Source organism: Aquila chrysaetos, chromosome 9 (assembly GCF_900496995.4).
Source record: "Aquila chrysaetos chrysaetos chromosome 9, bAquChr1.4, whole genome shotgun sequence".
Lineage (NCBI taxonomy): Eukaryota > Metazoa > Chordata > Aves > Accipitriformes > Accipitridae > Aquila > Aquila chrysaetos.
This window is the reverse complement of record NC_044012.1, coordinates 30,981,320-31,001,844: the sequence shown is the minus strand read 5'-3', so window position 1 is coordinate 31,001,844 and position 20,525 is coordinate 30,981,320. Positions and strand designations below refer to the sequence as shown.

The window sequence follows — 20,525 nt, the reverse complement described above, 5'->3', positions numbered from 1 at the left end:
GGAGGTCCCATGGTGTGACCAGGAGGTGCCATGGTGTGGCCGGGAGATGCCAAGATGAGACCAGGAGGTGCCATGATGTGACCAGGAGGTGCTATGACGTGGCCAGGATGCACCAGATGAGGTTGCAATGGGCCAGCTGAGGAGGAGCTGAGCACCGGGGTGGGACGGCGTGGTCTCAGCCCACCACCTTGCTGCAGAAGACATCTCACTTCTCCATCCTGCAGCCTGACCCAGGTGCTCCCCAGCCCTGTGCCCCTACCACATCCCCGGAGGCTCCGCGGATGCCTCGGCTTTGGTCCCCAGTGCCACCAAGAGATGCATTGCACTTCAGGATACCTCTTCTTCTCCCTGGCTTTTTAATGCTCTCTCTTCGGGAGCTGCTTTCTCTACTCCTCTAATGTGCTTCGATGGAAACCCCTGGAGAGCTGCCGGTACTCCGAGCTTGCCAGCAGCGACACATTAGGATCTGTCATCTGCTGAGCATTACCTGATTTTAAATCTGTCTCTTTGGAGCTACGGAACTGCATGAGAAAATATTAAAGTAAACAATAAGTGGATTTACACAAATGCGACTGATTTCCATATTTTTCATCACTTCATTTTATTACTGGGTTTACTGATATGCTCATTTATTTATAGGGCAATCCAGTATTGATTCATTCCGATGCACTATGCATAAACACATAAAAGAGAGTGATAACAATAGGAATACATTTTCAGTCTTTTAAATACTGCATTTTTTCCAATAGTCTTTATTAGATCCGCTACGAGAATATGAGCTATGGCCTTCGGGGAGCCCCAGCCGGTCCCTCCGCCCAAGTGGCTCTGGATTTATGGGGGTGTAAGGGAGAGCAGGATGCAACTCCTGGCTCGACAGCAGCTCTTTCCCCAGCTTGGCCACCTTCCTCCCCCCCAGGGTGTTTTTCCACAGAAGGTTTTGGGGGATTTAATCCCAAAAGGTGGATTCTGCTCCCTTGAGGTTGGGTTTCTTGGCTGCTTCTGTGCCAGGTGGGGCAGGTTGGACACCACAGTGCTCCTGCTTCCCCTGCGGCGAGGCTCACGGGGGCCCTGGGGGCTCTTTTTTCTCTCCCCCCCCCCCCTTTTTTTTCCTTTTTTCCCTTTTTTCTCTTTTTTCCCTTTTTCCTTTTTACCCCTCTTTTCTCCCTTTTTCCCCCTTTTCCCCTTCCCCCCTTCTCCCTTTTTTCCCCTTCCCTGCTTTTCCCTCCCCTTTTCCCCCTCCTTTCCCCCCTTCCCCCCCCTTTTCCCTCCTTTCTCCCTTCCCCCCTTCTCTCTTTTCTCTCTCTTCTCTCTTTTTCCCTCTTTCCCCCTCTTTTTAAAATTTTTAAAATACTTCTTTAATACCTTCTTTCCCTCGCAAAGCACACTTTTCAACGCTCCCCATGAATATTAACCAGGGAGAACAGAGCGCTACATCATCTGCGTCACGGGAAGGAGCCCATAAAGGCGCGGTGATGAATGGCGAGCGTTCCCCCTCCGCTCCTTCTTGTAAATGGGAAGGGAAAAAAAAATCATTTTGAAATATTAACCCGGTTGGGGCGGATGGGCTTTTTGGGCCGTTTCTCTCTGCCATTCCCAAATACATCTCAAATACATTTAGGCTCCTATATCCTTCCTATATAATTTTTCCTTGAGGAAGGAGGATTGGGGCCAGGAGAATAAATTGTACCCGCCGAGAATAAACCCGGCTTTTATTCCCCTGCCCCGATTAGCTAAAGGGCAGTTTCTTTCTGTCACCAAAAGCTGCCCGCGACGGCAGTTTAATGGCAACAGCTTGAGACGGACAAAGTTTGAATATCCTTGCGACGGAGAAAAGAGCAAAGCGAAAGCCCTGCTAATTACAAAAGTTGCTTTATGAAAGATAATTCAAAGCAATAATTTAGCAAACATAATCAAGTAGCGCAGATGGGGATTTTGATGAATAGTTTGCAACATGCAATTAGCAGCTCTTGCAGTTACATATCATTAACCCTCAGAGCACAAAAATTATTTTCTCATTATTAGATGAAAAGGTAAAATTAAGCTGACTAGACAGTAAAGGAACAAACTACAATTAATTACCTTCATTTATTACAGTCATTATTTTAAACTTATTTTTTTTTACTCTGATAGATAGATGAAAACATCTAAATTAAAAGTTTTGTTCTACTAAATGGGAGGTGAAACTTTGCGATGCTCAGGGTGCACCCGGGTGCCGGGGCCAGCCCGGCTCCAGCCTGAACCTGGGGACCAGTGGGAACCCCCCCATCGCCCCACTTTGTGCCAGGGATGCAGAGCCCCGTGCATCCCTGCCCGTCTCCGCCGCCGACCTGGACCGCTGCTGCCAGCCTTCTGGGGAGTTTGGCGTACTTTTGCAGGAAAATCATTTTGCAGGAAAATAATTTTGTGGGCTCGCAAGAAATCTGGCCCCGCTGGGAATTAACCTGCCCGGGTGGCACCTTCTCATGCTGATGGTCAGAAATCAGCCTGCTCCTTCAAGCCGCATTGGGTTCGATGCTGAAGCCTTTCGTTTCGCTGTGTGTTTCGGTAGCAGATGGTTTGGAGTTGCCAACTGTCAGCAAATGCACTAAAAAAATAAATTAAGAAAAAATATAGGAAAAAAAAAAAAAAAAGAAAAAAAACAACTAAACCAGCCAGTGAAAAAAAAGTGTGTGAAATTATGTTGGTGAGGGTGGTAAAATAAGCTTGAAATATTTCCCCTGCTCGCTGCATTGTGACTGGAGGCTGTAGCTCACCTGGGGACGGATGTCGGGAAGAGGCAGGAGGATGCTCCTGCCCGGCAGCAGGCAGGGGCTGGCAGGGCCAGCGCCAATCTGGGGGCTCAGCCCAAGAAATCCTGCGGTGTGGAGAAAGGGAATTGCTCGAGCACCTTCTCCTGGAGCCGGCTGGGCCAGGATGCTGCGGAAAAAGGGGAGAAAAAAAATAACCTAATGAGCTGAATGTCCTCTGACTCTGCTCTCAGGAACTTTGCCAAAGCATCATTGAACTTGTCAGGAAGTATTACAACAAAATTAAGAACCAGCAGCAATTTTCTTGCGTTCGGGATCCTATGCTTTATAAAGTAAATTATTAATGCTTTTTTTTTTCTCCGTTAAGCAGTTATTTGCAGCAGTCTCGGTATATTTCTCATTAGAAATAACATCATCTGAAGAACTTATATTGATTCTTTTTTTTTTCTTTTTTTTTTTAATCTCCGAATCATGAACGTGAACAACATATTTCTATGACGTTCCCTTTAACTAGAATTCTCAGCCTTTATTTTTATATTATTGATCTTTTTGACACGAATTGCTTTTTGGCCTTGTGAAAACGTTGTGAGCTGCTTCTGCCTTTGGAGGAATGGGCAAGGGGGTGCGGCGGAAGGAGGGGGGTGGGTGTGCAATGGGTCTGTGGGTGTGTGCGATGGGTTTGTGCGGGTGTGCGATGGGTCTGTGCGTGTGTGCGATTGGTCTGTGAGTGTGTGTGATGGGTCTGTGCGTGTGTGCAATCGGTTTGTGTGGGTGTGCGATGGGTCTGTGGGTGTGCGATGGGTCTGTGTGGGTGCGCGATGGGTTTATGCAGGTGTGCAGTGGGTTTGTGTGGATGTGTGATGGGTCTGAGCCTGCAATGGGTTTGTGTGGGTCTGTGTGATGGGTCTGCGTGTGTGTGATGGGTTTGCGTGGGTGTGCGATGGCTCTGTGGGTGTGTGCAATGGCTTTGTGTGGGTGTGCAATGGGTCTGTGGGCATGTGATGGCTTTGTGCATGCGTGCAGTGGGTTTGTGCACGTGTGTGCAATGGGTCTGTGGTCGTGCAATGGGTCTGTGGGTGTGTGTTGGGTCTGTGTGGGTGTAATGGGTCTGTGTGGGTGTAATGGGTTTGTGTGGGCGTGCAGTGCATTTGCGTGATGGGTTTGTGGGTGTGCGATGGGTCTCTGCGCGTGTGTGATTGGTCTGTGTCCATGTGCAGTGGGTGTGTGTGAGGGGTTTGAGCGTGTGCACCATGGCTTTCTGTGGATGTACAATGGGTTTGTGGGTGTGTGCAATGGGGCTGTGAGTGTGCAGTGGGGCTGTGTGCGTGTGATGGATTCGCGTGATGGGTTTGTGGGCATGCCATGGGTTTGTGGGTGTCTGCGATGGATCTGTGCACGTCTGCAAGGGACTCGTCCGTGTCCAATGGGTCTGTGGGTGTGCGATGGATCTGTGCACGTGTGTGATGGGTTTAAGGAGTCAGTCGGACGTGGGGCACCGGGAAGGCAGCAAAGGACCCCGGCACGAGGCGGGGGGTCCAGCCCCCACCACCCGGAGCTCTCCCTGGGGACAGCGGCTCCCTCCGAGGCTCTCCCCCTCGCCCCTCTGCAGCCCTCCCGCTCTCCCTGACTTCTTTACACATCAGCAAAAAAGCGAGGAAAATAACGAAGGCTTGAATGTATTTTTTCATCAGTTTTCTTCAACATTTGGGGTCTCTGCTGCCGCTTTCTCCCCCGACAGCTGTTCGTCTCCGCTGAAAAAGAGCTCATTTGTTGTTTACTGCCACCAGTATTTAGATGGAAATAACCCACTACTTATCCTGCACTTGATCTCATGGATATAAGAATAAACTCACTGCCGGTGCGATGCAAATCCCGCGCCTTTGGAGAGGAGATGCTCAGACGGTCTGTCCTCGCCGCCGTGCCGGGAGGAGGACCGGCTGTGCCGGGGGAGTTTTACCATTTTGTCAGTCAATTATAATAATATTTCTGCTTCCAAATGTTTAAAAAGTTGGCTTCGGAAGGTATAATCATGGCACAGAGGCCAGCCTGACAATAGTAATTAATTAGGCTATTACGCATTCTACAGTGATAATTGCTTTGCTGGAAAGTCACCAGCCATGAAAAGGACCCGGCGCGTAAATGTAATTTATCACACGGCGGCGATCCTGCGCCGCTGCCGTGCCTCACCTTGAGCCCGTGGATGCTGCAGAGGGAGACGGAGGGAGGGGGGAATAGAAATTAATAGTACATCGATATATAATGCGGAGGCAGAGCTCGCCGCCGGCCGCAGAGGGCTTTGCGGGTGGAGGGAGAGCAGTTGGCAGTGGGTTTGACGTTGGCGGTGGGTTTGCTGTCGCCGATGGGCATCGCGGTGATGGGGGGAGCAGGGACGATGCCATGCTGACCCCGCCGAGCCAGGGCTGCTTGCGGGAATGTTCAGCTCCCCCATTTTTAGCCATTTTCTTCTCTTTTTAGCAGGACACTGGTGATGTCACCCTCTCAGATGGGGGCACAGGGTTTGGTCCTGGCTTCTGCCCCAAGAAAGTAAGGATTTGGGTTTTTTTATTACAAAACCTTGATTTTAGGGATGATTTGGGCTTTTTCTGGGTGTCTATTCAGCTCTATGTGAGGAATTACAGTGCTTTCAGGGTTGGGGTGATCTGTCCCCATGCAGGACTTAGAGCTGCTCCGGCAGGAATCTCCCCTGGCATTTTGGTGAATTATCCCCATCTGGAAAAGGTTGCTGAAAATTTTAAATATCTTTTTTTCACTGACATTTCCTTGAAGTTTAGTGGAAGTCCTAAAGAGCGGAGTGGATGCCTGGCTCACCATCCGGCCGATCAGTCGCGCCGGTGATGCCCCAGTACCAACATGGGCTGAAACATGCTGGCCCCGAGCCAGAGCCCAGCGTGGGGGGACGGGGCAGGAGCCAGGGCTGATGAAATGGCTCCCAAATGCCTCCTTGCCAGCAAACTGGGGGTCCTGGAGCTCCAATTAAGATGCTGGTGACAGTTAATGGGTGGAAAGGTGTTACGTCACGTCCGTGGGTGCTCCCTGAGAAGGTGGGCTGAGTGGCGGGTCGACCCCTCACATGAACCGGGTGGAAAGCTGGATCCGTCCCCGGTGAGCCCGTGGCAGGTGGCCCTGGAGAAGCAAGGTCCACGGGACTGTGGTGTGGGGATGCTGCAGGCTCCTGCTGTGGAGGATGACGCTGTCTCAAGGGAGATGAAACTCTTCAGAGCAGCTCGAGCAGGTCCAGGCGTCCCCGTCGCCCCGCGGCAGAGCTGTGCCGACGGGTTGTGTCCTCTCCTGCTCCTCTCCCGTGCAAAGTCCGAAGAGTGCGGGAAGTGGGGGGTGTCACACAGGGCTGATGCTGTGGAGCATCCCAGCACCGCTGTGTCTCTGCATCCTTATGGAACCCCCCAGCAGGGCTCCCTGTGCCACCCCAACGCTGCATGCCACTGGCGAGTTCTGCAGGCACAACGCTATCTGGCTACAATACATCGGCAGTGCCACTCGCTGTCTGCTTGCTGCCTCCCCCCTCTCTTCCCCGTTTTATTATTACTATTTTAAAGCACCCCGAAGCCAAGCGTTTTTGCAGAATGCTGAAGAAAAGCGCCCAAATTCCTCCTCTGCCGGAAACGCAGCACCGAGAAAGTAGGTTTGTGTACGAGACGCTATAAAAAGCCCGGCTTATACAATTTTAACAATAGAAAAATGATCTTTGTGCTCCAGTGCCTGCGAGCTTGGAAGGAGAAGGCGGTTTGCTCAGGTGGCTGCTGGATTACAAATGAGTGGTTTGCTTTGGGTTTGAATGACAAGCAACCGCAATCCAGGCTGGCAGGGCGAGCCAGGAGCTCTGCCGGCACAGAGGGAATGGGCGGAGGGAAAAGATGCTCCGGCGTGGGAGCTGCCACCGGGCTGAGGCGCGAAGTTCGGGCTTTGTTTGATAATTAGCCCTTCCGTGGCTTAACAGTGGTTTAATTGACTAGTCCACTGTTGGTAATAGCATGTCTGCCAGCACCGAATGCCAGGCGGGCACCACTTCCTTCATCACTGGATGGTGTGGGCACCCAGTTTGGATCAAACTGGGCATTTTCCAGCTGGTAATGGGTCGCCTCCATCCCCTGTCTCCTGTGCCCGGGGCGGCAGGGACACAGAGATCCATGTGTCCCACTGGCACCCCATCCCATCCACTGCAGGTGGGGCTGGATGTGCAGGGTTAGCAGGGGGACCCTCGGCAAAGTAAGTGTGCCGGAGACTGGTGGGCAGCCGGCCCACCCCGAGGTGTCGTCACGCCTTGAAAAATTAAGGGGAGTAAATGATTCATGCTCATAAATGTTGGATGGGAGTGCGCGGCAGATTAATATGTTGTTCAGTTATTAGCGATGCAGCGTGCCATCTCCTCACCACCCAGCCGGCGCGAGTGTCTCTGGCACCCCAGCACCCTGGCAGCTGAGGGGGACGGGGATGGGGACGGGGATGGGGACATGAGCGAGAGGAGATGTCCCGGTCCCAGCACGAGCATCGCTTCTGCCCGCGGCATCATACTGGGAGGGTGGCTGGAGAGGGCTGTGTGCTGGATCCAGCCCGGCGAGCACAACAACAGGCAGGCTTCTTTATTTCTTATTTAAGGACTGACATTAAATTATAATTTTCATTTACTCAGAGCACATCAATGATTTAGGGCGACGTGACATGGCAGCGGCGCGAGGAGTTTAGCCAAAGGCAGTGAGCGGCTGCATGGGGTGCGGAGCGGGCGCAGAGCCGTGCGGGGGGGCACTCGTGTGCCGGTCATGGGTGGCACTGGTCCCGGTGGCCTGGCAGAGCTGGTTCCCTCCTCCAAGCCTGTCTCTGACCCCCTTTTTCCATCTCCCTGCAGGTGATTGCACTTAGTAAGAGAAGCAAGGAGGCTGAGACGGCTTTCCTGAGCGTTTACAAGCAATTAATCGAAGCTCCAGGTAAGCAACGCGGTGGCGACCTGGCTGCCTAACGAGTCGCGTGCCGGCACTGGTGCCGAGAGGAGCCAGCGAGGACCACGGCAGCGCTGCCGGCCCTGTCCCCGGTGCAGCTGGCGTCGCCAACCTCCGCTTGCGCATGGTGCTCTGGAGATACCAGCCGAAGAGAGGAGTGGAAACAGCTTTTGCCATCGCTGTGTTTCAGCCCCTGAGCCAAATGCATCTTGACATTAGGAAAGGAATACATTTGCTCAGCCCTTGTAATAACACTGCGGCTATCCCCAGTTGCCTTTTTGACGGTAAGTTAACTGAAACGACTGAGAGCCGGCTCGCAGTACTGCTCCTGGCACCGGCTGCAGCTCAGGGATGGCTTTCCCCATTTCACCGCTGTGCCAGGATGTACCCCCTGTCCGGGGTGCCGCTCAAAGTCTTGGGGGGGCGGAAACTGAGGCACGGGGCAGCCCTGAGGCTTGTGTTGGCAGGGTCGGTGCTAGGGCCGGGTGAGGGGGCTGGGACTTCCCTCCCCGCCGCTCCCTGCCGTGGGCTCTGCCGTGCTCTGAGCCAGGGGGGTCCGGGCACGGCGGCACGGAGCATCCCCTGGCACGGCAAGGGCGGAGAGCTGCAAACGGCTGAAGATGCGCAGAAGGGCTCCTGCAGGGCCACTAATTCATTTTCCAGACATTTAGGAATAACAAAATGTTTTAATGATTTCTTAGGGGAATTAGGGAGACATATTTTTGTCCTCATTAAATTTTCTCCTGTGCTACAAGAACCAAATGTCAGCTCGGTTTCCAGAACCCAGTTATCTTCCCCCCCCACCTCCCCGCACTCACCCGCCCTGCTCCTCCTGCTTGCACACGTGTGCACATGCATGCACATGGATGCACACACACACACACGCAGATGCATACACATGCACGCAGATGCACACACATGCACACCCCAAAACTGCTACCCTATGGTCTCTGCACCCCTCCTCCTCCTCCTCCTCCTCCTCCTCCTCCACCCCTCTCTCTGCTCTCCCGCAGCATCCATGTCTTGCTCCCTTCTCCCCTCCTGCTCCCCAAATCCTCCCACCCGTCATTCTGTCCCCGTCTGCTACATGTCCGTGTGTCTCTCGACAGGCGAACTCTTTGTGGAATACTTTACAAGCGCCACATAAGTCCTGATTCGACATTTTTTGCTTTGAATGGCTGCTGTCAACACAAATCTCTGGCAGAGACTGTAACGGAGCCTGATTGCTCAGCAAGTATTTTGATAAGTGAGCTGGCTGTGTGTCTGTAATTACGGGAGAAAACCGTAAATCTTTTGGATATTGTTCACACAGATGTGGCGTGAAGGGAAGGGGGGGAAGCAGTAAAATGTGTTAAAAGCATAATTAATGTCATTGTTGTTAGGGATGATTTGATTTAAGGCTGACTTTAACTCGTGGAGGGATTCGTAGGGCACTGGTGGATGTGTTTGAGCAGGTTGGGATGGGGTGGCGGAGGAGGCGCCGCCCCGGTGGCAGAGGTGGCAGAGGTACCATGAATGCACCACGCATGCACCACAGATGCACCACAGATGCACCGTGGGTGCACCATGGGTGTACCATGGGTGCCCCGTGCTCCTTTTGCAGCCGGACAGCAGAATGGAGCAAATGTCACCCTTCAGCCCCCAGCACAGAGACCTCTGCTGAAGGCCAGGTCAAGTGGCCGGGCCCTGGCACAGCGATGAGCTGCTGGTCCCCAGGGACACGGGTGCTCCCTGGCGCTGTGCACGCTCAGGAGAAGATGATGAGCACCCAGGATGCCTCCTGCCCCATCCCGCCATCACACGGGTGCCTCGAGCTGCTCCAGTGGCCGCACGGCAGCTGCGTGGTGCTGCAGTGGGGGTGTCTGGGAGCGGGTCTGCCAGCGACCCAGACCCCCTCCAGCATGGGGAAAGGCCCCTGGTCCTGCTCCCCCGTGCCAGGGCTGGGGACACCAGGAGGGATCCCTACCCACCCACCAGTCCCTGCTGCAGCACGGCCGGTGCCACTAAAGGACAGCCAATAACGCCAGCTAGTGGCAGCACTTATTATATATATATTATATATATATATATATATATAAAAATTGTGTATATATAGTGGGCAAATGTATGAAGTGATAGATAAGCATGCCTGGGCAGCGGTTTCTGCTTTGCAGTAGGGACTTGCCGTTTCCCCCGTGAGCTGGCTCTGCCATAGTCAGTGGGTGATGCCATGCCGCGGCCCCTGGGCGTGCGGGAGCTGCTGCGGGCAGACGCAGCACCGGAGCGTGCGGCACCCTGAGGTCCTGTTTTGGCACATGCCTCTCTCGCATCACCCGTCACCCGGCTGTGCCACCGGTGAGTCACTGCCACGGTGGGGCTCGCAGCTGCACGGCCACTCGGCTGCGGCGTCAGTGCCGTCTCCTCTAACCTGTCCCGATGGGGGCCATGACCCACGCAGGGGGGACTATTCCCTATGCCATGGACGGTGTCCCGAGTCCTCCCGTGCGGCTCAGGGTGTGACAGCACGTGGCATCCCCGGTGCCTTGGTGTGAGCAGATGATGCGCTTGGTTTTGAGGGCTTCCTCTCTCCAGCCCTGCAGCAGGAGGGTTTGTTCGCTGGCAGCAAGAGCACTGCACGAGCATGCGTTAACATGTTGCGAGCTTGGTGCAAGAACGGTGCGAGCATGGCACGAGCTTGGTGCCCGGTCCCGGCAGTCCCTTCGTGCATCCAAACACCTCGCATGCGGTAGCGGAGCTGGCCCTGCAGCCAAGGACAGCACTTTCCCAGTGGCTGGACAGTGTGATATTAGCACAATGTAATTAATCCAGCCAGGCATTTCGCATCAGTGCTGCCCCAGCTGACATAGGGAGCAGAGCTGACGTGCCCCTTGCTCCTTTCCCTTCTAAAAGCTCCACTCCCGACCACTTCGTCCCAGGATGTCAGCTCCAAACGGAGAGCTGTGTGCTGGGGGATCGTGCCAGCTGTATTTCAGCAGCGGGGCTGTGACTCGTGGGAGGGGAAACACTGACCTGAGGAAAATCCCCGGAGCTTTATCACTCGGGCCAGTTCCTCCCATACTATTTCTCATCACGGGGGGCTAGAGGAGTTGCCGGTGAGGATTAGATGGGTCCTGCCCCGGAGTTTATCCCTGTGGAGGCGGCTTGCGGGCTGGCGTGGAGCCACCGCGGCTGGGGGAGTGCGGGGGGGGACCCCTGGCCCCCGCTGCCTGTGAGCTGGGGCCCTGGAGCACAGGGTTTAATTAGCCGTATCGTTATCTCAGCTCATGTACTTACGGGTGTTATTAATGGCTGTGAGAGCATCCAGTCCAGTTTGGGGCTGTGCTGCATCGCCGCGACCCCCTTTAATGGCACACTCCCACATCCTTGGATGGCGAACTTGCCCGAAGGATGCTGAGCTGTGGCTCCAGCACTGGCCAAACACCACGAGCAGCCTGGGAGGGTCCCAGCCGAAGCTGAGTGCCCCTTTCAGTGCCAAAGCCGGCAGCGTGCTGGCAGGGCTCAGCACCCGCCTCTGGATATGTCCCCATGGCTGGGATCTGGGCACAAACCTTTTATCCTGGTGTGTCCGTGAGATCTCTGTGATGTCCAGCGGAAAGAAGGGGGGTTGTTCCCTGTGGAGAAGGATGCTCCAGGGGCTTTCGGCATTAGCACACGGGGTCCGGCAGTCGCTGGTCCTGTGGGGAAGCTGCATGGTGGGCGCTGTGGTGGAGACCTGCGCCCCACGGCCGCAATGCTGTGGGATGGGAGGGCAGCGGCAGGTTGGTGGGACTCCCGAACCCCATCGTGGGGGGCACATGTCTTGGCTTCGCTGATTTGCAAGGAGCATCCGTGCTGGGCACTTGCAGTGAGGATCACAGGCCAAATCCTGCATCTTTCAGCCAGGTTCACCCCAAAGACACCTGGTGCTGCGGTTGGGCTGTGCCAGCGCAGCCCCAGACCACCCCAAATCCAGTGGTGGGGCTGTGGTGGCAGCGCACCCCGTTCATCCCGCACTGCTGCTGTCTCAGCCAGGGACTCGCTGAGCAGAAGAGCTGCTCTGCATCCCGTTCAGAGTGGAGGCAGCCAGTTCTTTGATTTTTTTTTCCATCATTGTTATTATTTTTTACCCTTGGACGCTTGCCACGTGTCCGTGCCGTACAGTAGCGCGCCTGGCTCCGTCCCACTTCCCTGTTTGTCTAACTTTTTGACCCTGGAGAATTCAAATCTATTTTATTTCCTCTTCTTTTCTAAAAAAAAAAAACCCCAAACCTATATTAACCTGGCTCAATAGGAGGCATTTTCTTGAACTTATTAAAAAATCCAGACTTGTAAATTAATTTGTTCATGTTGTACAATGGCAGTGCAGATGGACTCATTAGCATGCACACAACAAATAATTATAGATGAATTTTTAGCTGGCCTGCTTAATGGGCTTGCTGGGTTAATTATGTCAATGTATAATTACATCAGCCCTGGGAGACATAATGGCACACCCTGCTGAGCAGACACTAGCTAATGATGGTGTAATGCTGACAGAGGGAAGACGGACGGCTCTGAATGCACCTGCTTACCTCGGCACAAACCGCCATTGTCTGCACCCAAACGGGCCGGCGCTGGCGGCACCGGGGCCACCGGTGCTTCGGGTGCCACCGGCTCGCTCGGGGAGGTGATGCCCCCGTGCAGCCCTGCTGGTCCCCACGCGATGGAAAGTGTGGGACCGAGGGGTGTCCTCATGGCACCTGGCAACCCATGGGGTGCCCCGGGGCTGGGAGGGCACCCACTCTGGTTTTAAGCAGGGTGCAGAGGGCGGCTGCCCTGCGGTGGGCGGCAATGAGGGTGGGCAGTGGGTCCCCGGGGAGGTGGGAGAGGGCTGGTGGCGGGTATCCCTGCCACTCACTGCTGCGTCCCGTGTCCCGCAGACCCTGCTCCTGTGCTGGAGGCTGCCCGGAGCCTGGAGGACCGGCTGCAGCAGCTCCAGCGCCTCGAGCCTGAACCGGCCCCCCTGAAGGACATCAGCCGCCCCTGGAAGAAGCACCTGGAGCTCGTTGGCACCAAAGGTACCCTCCGACGCCGGCTGCCCGGTCGGATGAGGGTGGCAGTGTCGGCCCCCCACCGGGTCCCCCCACATGCCTCTGAGCATCCCCGGGACACGGAGGGGAGTCCTCAGGGCCGGGACCTGGCCCGTGGTCCCCAGCGGCCACCGCTGTTGTCCCCTACGCAGCTGTGTGAAATGTGTCCCCCCCGCAGAGCACAGAGAGGGGACGTCACCAGCAGCCGGGCTCGCGGCAGTGGCCGAGCCCCCGTTCTCCGGTGTTGACGGCAAAGGACTGTGCGCAGAAACCTTGCTGCAGAGAAATGAGACAGAAAAGCAAAAGTACGTGAGTACCGGGAATGGGGTCGTTTTGGGGTGCTGCGGGAACGTGTGGCTCTGTCCGTGCTCCCACATGGCGGTGTCCATCTGTCCTTCCCTCTCCTCCTGCCCTTTGCACCTCCTTTGCTGTCTGGGTTGAGAGCGGATGCATCCTGTCCAGAAACATGATACACACAGTCTTGGGTGCTCTGAGTATCCATCTGTCCATCCATCCTCGATCCCAGGCAGTTTTTGGGCAGCAGCAGGCGTGGGCAGAGCTGAGGCAGGTCCCTCCTGCCGGCCCCTCATGCCGTCTCCCTGGCACGTGGCTTTGTTCGGACAAATGGGTTAAATCCAGGTCGGTGGGTGAACCTCATTAAATGGCCTTTTAATTTGGAGGCTCCCAGCTTTCTCGGTGCCTTCATTGTTATTCCTTAACACGCTGCACCGGGAAACAAATGAGGAATCTTTAAACCCTAAATTGCAGATCTCTGCGAGTAAGTTCCTGGCAAGTGCAGGCTATAAATAATGCAGAATAACTTTTCCCTGATTGCTTCCCCCCCCTCCAATTAATTACAGGCAGGGGTGGGCTGCCATCCCCCCCGTCAGAGGGGTTTCAGCGACAGGGATCAGGGACCATTTTCATCCCAAAGTGAATTTTTTTACACCTGGGGCAATAAACCCCTTAACATCAGGGCGTAACATGGCTCGAACACATCCTGGCATCCACCAGCGGGTCTTTCCCCGGCGCCTCTGAGTGATGGGGTAGAGGAGGGGACGCAGCGAAGGGCTCTCCGTGCGCCCTTGGGGGGCTGCAGCTTTGGCACGGCCGCGGTGACACTGGCACATCGCTGATGCCCATCTCTTGCAGGGGGCTGCAGGAAGCACAGGTCACTTTGGCTGCTCGGCTGGGAGAGGCAGAGGAGAAGATCAAAGTGCTCCACGCAGGTAGGGGGGCTGGGGCAGGGGCCGCTGGCCACGGGGGGCCAAACTCCCACCCTGTGGCTCACCCTCCTCTTCCTCTTCCCAGCGCTGAAGGCCACCCAGACGGAGTTGCTGGAGCTGCGGTGTAAATACGACGAGGAAGCCGCGTCCAAGTAAGTCGCCAGTGATGCCCGGTCGTGCCCAGTGGCCATTGGCATGCCCAAGGCTGAGCCGAGCCGCCTGTGGCAGTGCCGGGACGTCCCCATGGTGCTGCTAAATGACTTGAGCTGAGATACTTTAAGTGACCGCAGGAGCATCCCAAGTCGTCGGGGCTCCCTGTGTCTGAGACGCCTTGGCCGCAGCACAGGCAGAGCCCTCGCTGGCCGTGGAGGGCTGCATCCATGCCTCCACACCAACTGACACCTCTTGCTTTCTCGTCACAGGGCAGACGAAGTAGCCATGATCATGACGAACCTCGAAAAAGCCAACCAGGTGAGCCGAGAGCCGACTTTCCAGCCAGTGCAGGGCACGGACCCTGCTCCTCCTCTGCTGTGCTCAGCTGTGGCCCCTCAGCCGCTGCACCCACCACAGCACCCCGAGCATCCACATGGCCTGCGTGTCTGTCCCTGAAAATGGTACGGGGCAGCGAGGCTCCAGGACTGGGAAGCCCTGCGAAGGGAGGCTCTGGTTTCCTTCGCCCAGCAGCTCCTCCGAACCAGCCCGACGGGACCCCCTGCCCCATGTTGAAGGTCACTGGTGTGTTGGGGCTCCCACTGGGCTCTGCTTCAGCTGCTGGAGCCGGCGTTTGTCACCTCCAGCCTCTCCTGGGTGTTTCAGGGCACGACCCGCACCAGCCTGGTGTTGGTTTCTGGCATAATTACTTCTGGTCCTATCCATTCCTATTCATTAGGTTTATTTAATTCTGAAAATGTAGATACAAATAAATGCACGTGAATAATAAAAGAGGCTTAAAGAGCGATTTGCATGTAAATATGGCCTTTTGGGTGGACAAAAGGCAGTGTCCTGGAGGTGGGCTGCAGCCAGTGCCCAGGGATCAGGACTGGGAACCATGTTAGGATGTGGAGAGTCAAAATACATTGAGGGGGGCTTATGGGGACGGCGGTGGGAACAGGATGCTCGGGAGAGGCGCGGGTCGGTGCAGATCCTGGGGCCCCACTCTGCCCTGTGTGGGGTGGGATGAGCAACGGGTGCCCTGCCTGATGCGCTTTCTGCTCTCTTGCAGCGAGCGGAGGCGGCGCAGAGGGAGGTGGAGAGCTTGCGGGAGCAGCTGGCAGCCGTGAATAGCTCCCTCCGCCTGGCCTGCTGCTCCCCACCAGGCACTGCCGGGGTGAGAGCACCCCTCGGGGCCGGCAGCACCCCATCGCAGCTGGCAGCACCCCATCGTGGCCGGGAACATCTGTCACAGTCAGGAGTATCCCGTTGCACTTGGGAGCATCCCTGTCATAGCTAGGAGCACCTCATTGCATTCAGGAGCACCCTACTGTGTTCAGGAGCATCCCATTGCACTTAGGAGCACCCCGTTGCATTCAGGAGCACCCTTTTGTGTTCGGGAGCACCCACCATGTTCGGGAGCAAGCCCAAAATGCCCGTGACTGAGGCATTTTTCCACCATGGGGTAGTAGCGTTGGCCATGCCCTACCTGCAGCCCCAGCATCTTATGGGGAGGGAGACGTGCACCCCCATAGCACCGAACAGGCGTACCTGGGAGACCTGTAAGGGGAGAGGAAAGCTCTGTTCCTCCCCAGGGCTGTCTCACCCTGGGTCCCTATCCCGCAGGGCTGAGGCCTGGGCTCACCTGCTCCCTGTGGGGACGCATCTGACAGGGAGGGTGGCCCTTGTCCCCGCATTGCGTGGCCGGGAGCTGACGGTGTCCCCTCTCCCGGCAGGACAAAGTGAACTATTCCATGTGCTCAGGGTCGAGGCTGGAGGCGGCTCTGGCCGCCAAGGACCGGGAGATCCTGCGGCTCCTGAAGGATGTCCAGCACCTCCAGAGCTCTCTGCAGGAGCTGGAAGAGTCCTCTGCTAACCAAATCGCCGAGCTGGAGGGGCAGCTGGCCGCCAAGAACGAAGCCATCGAGGTGTGCCCATGGGGGCTAGGGACTTGCCAGGGAGGGTTGGGTGTGGGTCCGGCTGTGCCGGGCGTGCACTGGGAGCCAGCTACAAGGACTCCCCCGCTCTGCTCCGCAGAAGCTGGAGGAGAAGCTGCAGGCACAGGCGGACTACGAGGAGATCAAAACGGAGCTGAGGTACGGCTTGACGTGCATCCACGCCTGCCACCGGCACCCACGGCACGCTTCAGCAGCCGTAACGCTCGGCGGCTTGACGGCAGCAAAAAGCCATGCCCGCCGAGTCACCCCCCTTGTCTCCCTCCCAGCATCCTGAAGGCGATGAAGGTGGCCTCCGCCAGCTGCAGCCTTCCCCAGGCAAGTGCCGCGGCGCGTGCCGACACGCTCGCCGGGCTGTGGCACGCGTGCCAGCCCTGCCGCCGGTGGCTCTGCCGCCCTTTCCCATCTCGGCTTGGCTCCTTGCAGAGCATATCGAAGGCAGAGGAGGCCCTGCTGCTGGGGAAGGAGGCTTTCTACCCCTCCCAGAAGTACCTGCTGGAGAAGCCCAGCCTCCTGGCCAGCACTGGTAGGGTCCCCGGGTCCCGCGGCATCCCCGGTCCCACCAGGAGCATCCCTGGGAACGTGGGTGGCAGGGCCGGATCCTGCCCTGGCTGTGGGAAGGAGCCCGGAGCCAGCAGCGGGGCAGGGGGAGGACAGGGGTTGGGAATACCACCTGGGGAAACTGAGGCAGGAGATGCTTTGCTGCGGGGCTGCGCCAGGGCTGCTGGCCGGGGCGACTCTAGTGCATCTCCCTCTCTCTCATTCATCTCTAGAGGAGGATCACTCCGAAGATGAGTCAGGGAAGGATTCAGTGGGCATGGAGCAGCCGTACCCATCCCCCCAGCATGCCCCAGCGGACGAACCTGCCTCCCCCACTCCCCTCCCGCCTCTGCCCGGCCCTGGCCTGGCCCCTGACGGCCCCCGGACTTTCTCCCTGTCCCCCTTCCCGGGGGGTGAGCGGCTTTCAGGGGACCCCAAGGCCCCCCACCTCCCGCCGCCCGCTTACAAGAGCGAGAGTGCCGGGGGGGGGGCCACCTTTCCCCTCCACCTTCTTCGGAGCCAAAAGCACCGCCGTGCCCCCCGGCACCGTGCCAGCTGCCAGCGCCGCCAGCCCGCCCAGTGAGCCGACCGAGGGCAACACCGGCAGCTCTGCCGACGAGGAACAGCTGGACACGGCCGAAATCGCCTTCCAGGTGAAGGAGCAGCTGCTGAAGCACAACATCGGGCAGCGGGTCTTCGGGCATTACGTGCTGGGGCTGTCACAGGGCTCCGTCAGTGAGATCCTGGCCCGGCCCAAGCCCTGGCGCAAGCTGACGGTGAAGGGCAAGGAGCCGTTCATCAAGATGAAGCAGTTCCTCTCTGACGAGCAGAACGTGCTGGCCCTGAGGACTATCCAGGTGCGCCAGAGAGGTGAGTGGTTGGGGTGGCCCTGGCCGACGGGTCCTACCCTGGGATGCTGCAAGCGGTGCCGTGGGATCGCTTCCCGATACACCCCGGTTCACCCCAGCAGCACCCCGGGGTGCCCCGTGCCGCGGCAGGGGTGCCCGCCAGCCCACGATGTGCTGGCAAGACAGGCAGGGACGCATGCGGAGTCACCGGCAGTGCTCGGGGATTGTCCCCGGTGGTCCTCCGGCTTGCTGCGGTGTGGGATGGAACCGGCCGCCGGGTGGGATGGAGTCCTGGCAAATGGTAGCAATTAACAACAACCCATCATCATGGAAGCTGCATCCCCAGACGTGCTTTATTCATTTATTCTGACAAGTGCCATTTAATTATTCATTAGGCTGTTCCGTGGCATATGAATCAATGTGCTCGGGAATATTTCTTTAAAATAATGAAGTCTTAATGCTGCGGGACCTCGGCGCGGTGTCGGCACCGCCATGAAATGGTAATGCCCGGCTCTGGGGATGGCGGCTCCTGGCCCCGTCTCAGTCGTGGCAGCAGTGGTGGCCCGTCACTCAGGTCCCTGCGGTGGCACAGGGACCGGGCAATGCAGGTCCATGGTCCGTGCATCTGCTGGCGTTTCAACCCGGAGGGCTCTGGTTTACCCCCTGGATCCGATCCAGCATTAACCCTTCGCTTGCACAGCCAGGAGGACACAGTGCCGGGGATGGCGGACATGGTCCCCGTGCCTGTGTCTCCGCTCAGCACCCTGCGCACCGGTGGGGAGCGGGTGCCCTTGGATGGGGTGAGCAAGGTGGCCAGGAGATGCCATGCCGGAGGCAAGAGCTGGCAGTGGGGGCTACCGGGGCTCCCCACGCTCCAGCTAGCGACTAATCGGGAGTGACATTTGTCTTAAAACCAGCATCCCTAAAAATAATTGAACATGCGGAGCAGTAAATACTTCCTGACATACAAGTGAAGCTTGTAAAACCAGCGCCGGTGACAAAGCTGTTATCCTGCCTCTTTGATCAGGTAGCATCACGCCGCGGATCAGGACGCCGGAGACCGGCTCTGATGACGCCATCAAAAGCATCCTGGAGCAGGCGAAGAAGGAGATCGAGTCGCAGAAGGGAGGTAGGTCCTGGTGTTTGGGTGGCCCTGGGAGCGGCTGAGCCCCTGCTCTGCCCCCGTGGGAGCAGCACTCAGAGGGGTGCTGGTGGCTGGGTGCTGCATGGCTGCGCATCCCACAGCATGCCAAAACACCTGCAAAACCGGTAGTGTCTGGCACAGGGAATCTCTGCCTCCCCTAGGAAACCTTAGCCAGCCCCTGCCAAGCCTGGCACTCATGGCACATGTCCTGGGTGGGGTGGCACTGGGTGCCTGGCACCAGGCTAACCCCATAGCTGGGGCAAAATGGGCTTTATTTGGCATTTCTCCCACTGACATCCATAGAGATTTGGGGCGTGGTGGGAAGAAATGCTGGTAAATACTGTTAGGAACGGAAGACTCTCCATGCAGCGGTGTTTGTACCTGGGCTTTCAGAAACTTTGGACCTACTCTTTCATCCCCCTCTGCTCCAAAACAGATGATTAAATGAGGATGCGCGATCCATCTGGCACGAGGAATCATTAAAGCAGCTGCGCTCGCAGTCAATTACAAGAAATGAAATACATTAAAACAGGTAGTCTGCTGAGAAAGCAGAATCCCAGAGAATTAAATTAGACAGGAACGGTGGAAAAACAGACAGGGCAAGCAAACATGTTTGTCTATTGCCATCGTTGGTAATGGGATTTATTTTGCAATCGTCAAAAAAGAAGCTCGCTTTGAGCTGGGGGTGTCGCAGCTTTTGCTTTGTGGGTGCTGCTGGTCCTTCTTCTGAACTGCAGCCATGTGGGGCATCTGCCTGATGGAGAGTGCTCTGAACCAAATTGGGATAAAATCCCTTTTTTCCTGCATTTTGAATTATGGCCACGTGGTAAAACGATGCATGCTGCACCTTGGGGCTCCCCTCAGCCCTTTTCCTTGCAGGGGAACCCAAAACGCCGTCGGCGTCACAGGCGGTGGCCAACGGGGCGGGCAGCAGCAGCTCGGAGGACGCCATCAAAAGCATCCTGGAGCAGGCGCGGCGGGAGATGCAGGCGCAGCAGCAGGCATTGCTGGAGATGGAGTCGGCGGGCAGCGGGCGCACCGGGGACACGCCGCCCGCCGAGCGCTCCACGCTGGCCGCCGTCAACCAGAACATTGTCCCAACCTATGTCAAGCAGGAGGAGGGGAGCGGGGCCAGCCCCGGCCCTCCCCAGACACCTCTGGCTGTCCTCTCGCCCGCCGCCTTCGTCCAGAGCATCATCCGGAAAGTGAAGTCGGAGATCGGCGACGCTGGCTCCTACTTTGACCAGCACTGGGCATCGGAGCGGAGCCTGCTCAGCCGTCCCTACACTTCCGTTTCGCCTTCGCTTTCTTCCTCCTCCTCGAGCTACTCCAGCATGGCCAATGGCCGGGGCTGGCCGCGGGGCGAGCCCGGCGAGAGTGGTGCTAATGAGGACGAACTGCCACCGGCGGACGACGAGCCCCACCGGCTGACGGAGATGAAGGCAGAGGGAGCCAGCACGGAGCCGGCAGCTGGCGGTCGTCTCTCCTACTATCCCGCCTACGTGCCACGGACCCTGAAGCCCACTGTGCCGCCGCTGACACCGGAGCAGTACGAGATGTACATGTACAGGGAGGTGGACACACTGGAGCTGACCCGGCAGGTCAAGGAGAAGTTGGCCAAGAACGGCATCTGCCAGAGGATCTTTGGAGAGAAGGTAGCAGCCTGGAGAAGGGGGGGGGGGGGGGGCGGTCTGGTGTCCCCTCTGCTCCGCGACCCAGAGCCCGGGGCTCATTGGTGGCCTCCGCCAGCTCCTTCCAGGGTCCCCGCTCTCCCCAGTGGGTTTCCCCTTGGAGGATGCTGCGTCCTCAGGGTCTGACCCAACCCCAAGCGGTCTCCCAGTGGCCACCACCAACTGGTGGTGATGGCACTTCCCACCAGGAATGCCCTGTCCCC

General features: G+C 57.2%; 1 protein-coding gene and 1 long non-coding RNA gene across 2 annotated transcripts in view; one reads left to right on the top strand and one right to left on the bottom strand.

Moving 5' to 3' along the window:
- The window catches only part of CUX2 (cut like homeobox 2), a 68,393-nt gene that overhangs the window by 42,096 nt on the left and 5,772 nt on the right, over window positions 1-20,525 (top strand). The window contains 15 exon segments of the mRNA XM_030025782.2: window positions 7,630-7,708; window positions 12,619-12,756; window positions 12,947-13,073; window positions 13,921-13,997; window positions 14,080-14,146; window positions 14,417-14,465; window positions 15,217-15,321; window positions 15,881-16,072; window positions 16,182-16,240; window positions 16,369-16,417; window positions 16,526-16,625; window positions 16,873-17,120; window positions 17,122-17,509; window positions 18,515-18,616; window positions 19,511-20,286. Coding sequence (XP_029881642.1) covers window positions 7,630-7,708; window positions 12,619-12,756; window positions 12,947-13,073; window positions 13,921-13,997; window positions 14,080-14,146; window positions 14,417-14,465; window positions 15,217-15,321; window positions 15,881-16,072; window positions 16,182-16,240; window positions 16,369-16,417; window positions 16,526-16,625; window positions 16,873-17,120; window positions 17,122-17,509; window positions 18,515-18,616; window positions 19,511-20,286 — 2,556 coding nt within the window.
- On the bottom strand, window positions 1,950-4,954 carry LOC115346109. Its single transcript, XR_003925021.1, has 3 exons — window positions 4,601-4,954; window positions 2,754-2,916; window positions 1,950-2,584 (listed from the first exon to the last, which is right to left on the bottom strand). It is a non-coding gene; the product is annotated as an uncharacterized LOC115346109 (long non-coding RNA).